General features: G+C 40.8%; 2 protein-coding genes across 4 annotated transcripts; one reads left to right on the plus strand and one right to left on the minus strand.

Moving 5' to 3' along the window:
* The first annotated feature begins 227 nt into the window (after positions 1 to 227).
* On the plus strand, positions 228 to 3,762 carry zmp:0000000930 (telethonin). 2 transcript variants are annotated; one of them, XM_061219801.1, is made up of 2 exons: positions 228 to 503; positions 3,063 to 3,762. In XM_061219801.1, the coding sequence occupies exons 1-2, from the start codon at positions 367 to 369 to the stop codon at positions 3,457 to 3,459; spliced, it is 534 nt and encodes a 177-aa protein (XP_061075785.1). In that variant the 5' UTR covers positions 228 to 366; the 3' UTR covers positions 3,460 to 3,762. The 2 variants fall into 2 exon arrangements, with proteins under 2 accessions (XP_061075785.1, XP_061075793.1); XM_061219809.1 differs by lacking the exon at positions 228 to 503 and adding an exon at positions 2,588 to 2,888.
* An 802-nt stretch (positions 3,763 to 4,564) lies between these two features.
* On the minus strand, positions 4,565 to 7,342 carry ccdc127a (coiled-coil domain containing 127a). 2 transcript variants are annotated; one of them, XM_061260463.1, is made up of 3 exons: positions 7,135 to 7,342; positions 6,749 to 6,877; positions 4,565 to 6,030 (listed from the first exon to the last, which is right to left on the minus strand). In XM_061260463.1, the coding sequence occupies exons 2-3, from the start codon at positions 6,864 to 6,866 to the stop codon at positions 5,351 to 5,353; spliced, it is 798 nt and encodes a 265-aa protein (XP_061116447.1). In that variant the 5' UTR covers positions 6,867 to 6,877; positions 7,135 to 7,342; the 3' UTR covers positions 4,565 to 5,350. The 2 variants fall into 2 exon arrangements, with proteins under 2 accessions (XP_061116447.1, XP_061116438.1); XM_061260454.1 differs by having other exon boundaries at positions 7,030 to 7,342.
* Between the last annotated feature and the right edge of the window lie 738 nt (positions 7,343 to 8,080).

Below are 8,080 nucleotides of genomic sequence, written 5' to 3' on the forward strand. Positions count from 1 at the left end.
TAAATGTTAATATCAAGGAATTGACATTTAAATAATGACAGCTCTTACCCAGCCCTCACAGCTGCGTGACAGTTACGTAAGAAGAAACGGGTGTCAACAGCTCCTCCGTGAAACTGTAATTTATAGCATTGCACGGATATGCGGTTCATCGGTTTCGCTTCTCCGTCGCTGTAAACTAATCCTGCGCCCGTGCCAATGAACACATTCACTATGATGCAGTGGAACGAAAATAGAGGCGTGCCATTATTCAAGAGGTACAGGAGAGCCAGTTAAAAGTTACAAGTTGTTTTTCAGCATAAGCTCAGAGCTCAGTGCCAGTCGTAAAAACACAACCCAAGCCAACCCGGTGCCTGAACTCATCTTGTGATGCATTGCTCGAGTAGAAAGGTCAGATTTTATCTGGTGAATGCTCATTGTGATGTGGAAGAGGACAATGAGGAAAAGAGGGAGCACTACCATTACACTTGGCTGGACCTGGTAATGCAGACGAGACCGGAACAGAAGTACGTGGCAGCATAACTAGCATCTGTGCATAAGTTTACTCAAAGCAGTTGTGACCTTGTAAATCATTCTCATAATTCAAATAAGCTATATCTTATATTTGAAAGTGAACTCGTCTTGGCATGTATGTATGTGTAATTTATGTAATTAATGTACAGTGGCTTAAGAAAGTCCGACCCCTTCACTTTTTACACACTTTATTGTGTTGTATAGTATAATGACAAAGTGAAAACATGTGGACTGGCGGACTGTAGCGTAGTGGTTAAGGTAAATGACTGGGAAACACAAGGTCGGTGGTTCGAATCCCAGTGTAGCCACAATAAGATCCGCACAGCCGTTGGGCCCTTGAGCAAGGCCCTTAACCCTGCATTGCTCCAGGGGAGGATTGTCTCCTGCTTAGTCTAGTCAACTGTACGTCGCTCTGGATAAGAGCGTCTGCCAAATGCCAATAATGTAATGTAATGTAACATGTTCTTAGAAATGTAAAAAAAAAGATTTCAGGACAGACACTTCAGGGTTATAGCGCACTCTTGTGCCAAAAACAAGACGAGAGGGGTACTTATCCTGGTTGATAGAAGGCTGCATCTAACTCTTGAAGTAGGAACTGACAAACAAGGCAGATTTATTTATCTAAATATAAGAATCAATCAGGTCAGGCTAACATCTATTTATGCTCCTAATGAGGTTGACAGAGAATTTATACAAGATATTAGCAATATACTGTTAGAAAATTGTGCAGACTAGTGGGCGGGGATTATAACTCAGTCCTCGATCCCGCATTGGACAGGTCCTCTTCGGATAGAGCAAACCTCACAATTCTGAGTAGGTTTATTTTGGATCTAAACGTTATTGATGTGTGGCAGATTGAGAATAATAATGTTAGAAATTACACATTCTATTAAAACAGACACAGATCATTCTCCAGGATCGATTATATTTTTGCAAGTCCATTCCTCATTCCCTTTATGGCTCCACTCGACATCTTGCCAATACTGCTGTTCGATCACTCCCCTATTACATGTGAGCTCCGGTTACCTGCTGATATTGCCATGGCGTTCTTGGCCATCAATAGAGTGGGCTGTGATAATTCTCAAACTCTGTGGGAAACCACAAAGTGTTTTATCAGGGGCTTTTGTATTTCATTCTCTTCCACCCTTTCCAAAGGGCGGAATAAGCGTTTAATGAGTTGGAAAAATAAATAAAAACGCTGGAAAACTTACAAAAACAAAACTTTACAGAGATGATCAAGCTGCACGGCTCTGTCTCTCTCTAGGGCTGAATTCATCTTTCACAGAACGAGACAGAAATATTACTTTGACGCCGAAAGGCCCAGTCGCTTGCTAGCACTAAGGCTGAAGGAGAGTGATAGCAAGGCCTCTATCAGTGCTATTAAGGATCACACAGGTACTGTTTCCACTATCCCTCAAGTTATAAATAATATATTTCAAACTTTCTACAGCAGCTTATACAGATCTGAAATAGATTATGCATTTCGCTGCAGGGCGTTCCTTGATAGCCTTACTCTACCAAAGATATCTCAATCTGAAAGGGAGATGCTTGACTCCCTAGAGGAACTACTCAAAGCTCTTCGATCCTTACAAAAAGGAAAATCTCCTGGGTTAGATGGTCAGAACTATACTTAGAACTCTTGGATTTGGTAGGCCCTCTTATTATGGATTCCCTTAATTATGTTATATCCACAGGTGATTTTCACAGAGAACATGTTGATTAATGCTCTCTAATCTGATCTATTTGAGATATAACTTGTCTGCATCTCAATGACTTGTACCCCCCCCCCTCCCTATTGTTTTTTCTTCCCCCCTTTATTATAACATTTTGATCTTAAAAAAAAAAAAAGTTCAAAATCTAAAACGGAAATCTCTCATTCAGACCCTTTGCTGTGGCACTCCAAATTCTGGTCAGGTGCATCCTGTCTGCTTTAATTATCCTTGACATGTGTTGAAAACTTTATTTGAGTCCACCTGTGGCAAATTGAATTGATTGGACATAGTCTAGAAAGCACCTGCATATATAAGGTCCCACAATTCACACTGCATGTCAGGACCAAGCCATGAAGCCCAATGAACTTTCTGTAGACCTCTGTGATAAAATAGTGGCGAGGTATAGGGCAGGGCAAGGGTATAAATCAATTTCTAAAGCTTTGAGTGTTCCCAGGAGCACAGTGGCCTCAATAATGATGAAATGGAGCTTTGGAAGTCCTTCTGCAGAGATGAGAGAACCTGCCGGAAGGACAACCATTTCAGCAGCACTCCATCAATTAGGCCTTTATGGTAGAGTGGCTAGATGGAAGCCAGTAAAAGGCATATGGCAACCTGTTTGGAGTTTGTCAAACGGAGTTTAAATGGGATAAACTGCCCAAAATCCAGGTCTGCAAAGCTAGTAGCGACTCAAAGCTGTAATTGCTGCCAAAGGGGCTTCTACAAAATACTCTACAATACATTTGCCAAAATAAAAAAAAAGAAGCATGTTTTCAGTTTGTCATTAAACTGAATAATCGACAACGTATGATTTTTGTGAATAACATATCATACTTTTCCCAGGATATCTTTGTTTGAGGAGGATACTTCACGCAAGGAGAGCTATGAGCAGAAACAGGAGGCAAATTTTCTGGTGAAGAGACACCCCGACCAGAGGATCCTGCTGGGTAGACAGGGGGGGAAGATGGCGGAGTATCTGCTGCCCTGTAAGAACGTACTCCCTGTGCCAATCTTCACGCCAGGCAAAGCAGCTTCACACAGGAACTCAGACCGAGCACTCGGCCACTCAGAGCTCAAATCCGTTATGGAGTACGACAGCACATGCCTGGAAAAGACGGAAGTTTCCAGAATCACCAAAGACATACCAAAAGTTGTACAACCCGCCCGTGTAGCCTATAGAGTATCAAATCTAATCTCACCACCACGTAAGTCCTCTCATAGTCCACAGAGATGTCAGTGAAGGCCCAGTCAACTTCCACAATCAATCAGACCTGCAATAATATCATTATATGAAATGGGAATTTGTGAGAGGCGGAGGGATGAAGTTGTTATTAGCCTATTATAGGCCTACCAGTTGGTGCTGATATCTTAGCCTGTACTGTAGCAGTCTAAAGATATATTTGTGGTGGTCAAGAGGAAATCTGCTTCCTGCAGTGTCACTACAAATATATTTGAGAAATGATTTGAATGATTTGAGCCGATTCTAAGCAAAGCAATGTAAATATTAGCTTAACATGGAAGAAATATACCAAATGTGTTATGTTTTGGCCGTAAAAACCAATCAAAAGTGAAAATCAAAGTTTACAAAATTTTGTTTCTATTAACAGTTTTAGAAATGTACATGTTTAACATGCTGTTAAAATAAATCTTGAAATTGCAAAGATGTCGTGTCACAGCTAAAAACATTTTGACGACCATTATTCTCTAACACATTATTTTTTACAGTAAAATGATACATTAAAAAAATGATATTACCTACTGTTTTTGCTACATGAATGAGCCCCACAATCCTAGATCAGATCTGCACTGTGCCCATACCACTGTGGCTGGTAGCCAATAAGGCAACAGGTAATTAGAGATTGCATCACCCATGGTGTGGAAGGGGTCTAGTCGGTTCGGGATTTGCTCGTCACCCACTAGCGCCCCCCGCTGGTCGACCAGGTACCCGTCGACTGTACACCAAAGCAGTATATGGAGATGTTTTTCTCTGACTCGACTCTTGACTGTGAGCTGTGACGTGAAATGAAGTTGGCTGGTGATATCCCATGCTTCTGATAAATGTACAAGTCTCCTCTCTCCCAAATCAGCAGTGGAGATGATGTATCCCCTACTGGAATGTACCTACTGTTACACATGCATTTTGCCCCACGTTGTCTATATCTATATAGAAAAAAAACTGATTTCACAGTAATTCTGCACTCAATTTATTTCTTAATTCAGACTTAAATGACTAATACATAAAAAGTAAAAGTGTTTTTATTTTTCTGAATAACTGAATAAAAGTCATAACTGTTTGAAATGGTGAAATGTGATAAAATGTAGAATAATAACAGGAAAATGTAATGTAAATTCTTAAAAGTATATTTATTAATCCCATTACCACTGAAATCAATGCTATTTGGCAGTCATCTTGAAAACATTCCAAACCATTTCAGATGGCTCTCAATGTCAAAACTGACATTCAGAACCATTTCAGATGACAACAAATGTACTATGATAAAATATCATTGGGAAGTAGATCGTCAAACAATGTGCATTTCAGACGTGTCACATCCATAACGCAAAGGCATCACATCCATAATGCTGGTATCTCCTCATAAAACTCAGGACGAATAAATAAATATAAACTATTTTTATGTTCTGCCAAGCCTCCGGCATTACACGGATTCAAACTTTCTGCATTAGACTTGAAAATTCAGAAAATTAGAAAGTGTATAATCTCCCTAAAATACCTTTTTGTGTCACATCCATAACGCAAGTAATTTGTCCTATTTTTTCTGCCTTAATAATATTTAAAAAATTATTTTCTTGGCCCTTCCCCACAGCCAAGTGGGTGCTATGATAATATGATTTTTTTTAATCATGTAAGAAGATACATTTTTTTTAAAGGATTTTGTTTTTGTCTTAATTTACTGAATGATTGACTCTTTAAAACATTACCCTTCCGGTCAAACATAGTAATTATATTCTTATCAGAACAGTTTCCCAGCATTGCAAAAAAACTCACATGCAAGTGAATACATTATCATGCCCAATATTTTAATACACACCAAAAGCCCCGTCTGTGTCAACAATATCAATACTTTCTTCCCATATCAGCTTGAGGTTTCCCTGTAGTAACCCCAGTAAGGTCACTTTTGGTTTGGCTTCACACCCAGTAGACAAGCCTGTGCCCTTTGGTGTGTCTGCAATGTAACCTGCAGCTGCCAGAACCTGAGGTACGCCCACATCAAGCTGCCGTTCTTACGCTTGTCCCCGCTCATGTCACAGTGCCGGTCGTTCCTGAAGATGTCCTTCAGATCGCTCTCCATGTTCAGCTCTGCGGCCAGCGGCTCCTTGGCCGCCCGGATAAGCAGGTCCCTCTCCATCTCCTGCCTCCACCTCCGGGGCAGGAAGGCGTTGCAGAAAGCGCTCTGCCTCTCCACCAGCCCGGCCTCGAACTCGCTCAGCACGGCCGCGGCGTCCACCCGCCGCCCGCGCTCCCTTTCCAGGGCGTCATCCAGGAGGGCGGCGGCTAGGCCGTACCGAGCCGCCTGCCGCTTCTCCTCCTCCAGCGCCTGGCGCTCCTCCCATAGCCACCTGCGCTCCTCCAGGAGCTGCTGGCCCTGGGAGTGGAGCGCCTGTTTGTAGCCCTGGGCGCGCTGCTGCTCCTTCTCCAGCTCCAGCTCCGCGCGCGCCGCTACTCGACGGGTCTCCTTCACGGCCTCCCTGTACGTCGTCTCCAGGTCACCGGAGACCGCCTTCAGGTCTCGGTCAAAGCCGGCTTTCGCCTCCCCGATCTCCTTCTGCGACACTTTGGTCCAGATCCTGTCTGCGGTAAACAGCAGTAAGTTCAGTGGCTAGTGACAGAAACCAGTCCTGGAGAATGGTGTCAGCCAGTTGCTGTGGATAAAAGTGTCAGCTAAATAACAAATTATTATTAGGGTAATTCTGTGAAAAATCAAGCAGAGGTATCGGAGGTGACCACAATTTTGCTCAAACTTTGTGCAAATTTTCTTTATATATTCAATAAAGAACTTACAAAACAGTAGCCTCATCGGATTTGTCATTCTACAGATATTCACTCTTGAAAAAAAAAAGGGGGGTGGGGGGATACCTAAAAGTCACTCTTGAATGGAAATTTAGGTTGTGTAGATGGTAATGGGAACGGGAGAAAAATAGTCCCTTTTGCTGGGAAAAGATTTCCTCATGCAGCCTAAAATTGCCAGCTGGAACTAAAAGCCAACTGCTGAAAGGAAATCTAATGTTAGGCAATTAACTAATGCTCGCAAAATAATGGTAATAAATTTATAGAAATTTAATAAGGTGTTTAGAGTTTTGAAAAATGACCTCAAGGTTCTAGAATTAGTGTCAAAGTGAATCCCTGATTGACTCTTTAGTGTGAACACCTTGTTTGCAAGGCTTAAATTGGTCCCTGACAGGAAACCAAATACACAATCCCAATCAATTCATTATGCTGTATTTCTAGTCAAGGGTATTGCTAAAGTTAAATAAGCTAGATATTGTTCTCACGGCGGTGCAATGCTTACGAAAGGCAGCCAGACCAAGTACAGGTATAAGAAGGGCATAATTCCACTTGTTACTGTCTCCGTCTCCTCGCCGGCCTGGTCGAAAGTCCCATTCTGGGGGGTCATTGAAGTTGTTCATAGAGAGAAGACCTAGTGCAAGAATGCGGGCACAGGGTTTAAGCATAATTTTCCCATACTACATACACAATGAATTGTTTACAGAAGACCAACAACTGTCACAAATATTAATGCAATTCTGGGACCAGCGGGTGGTCAAAAACGTCTGTCTGTTCTCTATCTACCTGCAGCTAGTTCGGTTCCATCGGGGTCTTCTGTAATCTTTCAATATGTAAATTGTTTTGCAAAGGTTTACAGCGGTATGCAAGCAGACCTCGGATCTCACTCACCTTGACTCAATTTGTGAAATGTTACATTAACAATAATGTTTCACGAATTTTAAGGGACCTGTTACAGTTTGCAAAAACATCTAGTCTATTTTCTTCTCTTTGAATTGATATAACATGTAACAGATCGTTAAAAAAAACGAAGCGAAGTGATTTTAGCAACTCATAAAAAGCTTCCTATAATTCGTCTCGTTCTTCTTCTTCTCGTTTTAAAACGGATCATATTGGTGCATTACCGCCACCAATTGGACTGGAGTATGGTGGCGGAGAGTGACGATGGTAAAAAAACAAAATTATTTCATGCATATTTCTTAAGAAAATTAATACATTTAATACATTTCTTCCAGTGAAATAGCTTTTTATCATAAATGTCTTCAATTAAATGTCTTTAATTTCATTAAAGTTTTTTCACTGTTGGAATAATGATGATTTCTTAACTATCTGAAGTAGTACAACTTTTTTACTTTTTGAACAGGCCTACATAAATGCAATATGCTGCTTCTAATAAAACAGATAATTTCCATCATTAAATATTGAATATTGCATAAAGATCTGCATGGAAATAGACCAAATTTACAAACATTGAGTGCTTTCACTTTTTGGAGGGAAGGCTATTGCTGTATATATTTGTTTTCTCCCAGTGAAATATTGTGAAATACATTTTTATTCATATACTGTATTAACCATAGTTGTTCAATAAAGATGATTCCTTATGCATGTGTATGGAAAAATTACACATTTAGGATTATTGCATTGATAACTGTACACTAATTAAACTCATTGGTTGAAAATTGCTTTTAATTGGCACAGTCAATGGCGTTTAAATGTCAGTGTGTTTACAGAGAAGGGGGAGGAATAAACAATGTTGTGGTTTGAAGGGGTTTGTTGCTGCTATTCCTCTCTTGACCGTTAGAAGTCCAAAATGGACCTATTGTACCTTTAAGTGCAA

This window comes from Conger conger, chromosome 1, assembly GCF_963514075.1.
Source record: "Conger conger chromosome 1, fConCon1.1, whole genome shotgun sequence".
Classification (NCBI taxonomy): domain Eukaryota; kingdom Metazoa; phylum Chordata; class Actinopteri; order Anguilliformes; family Congridae; genus Conger; species Conger conger.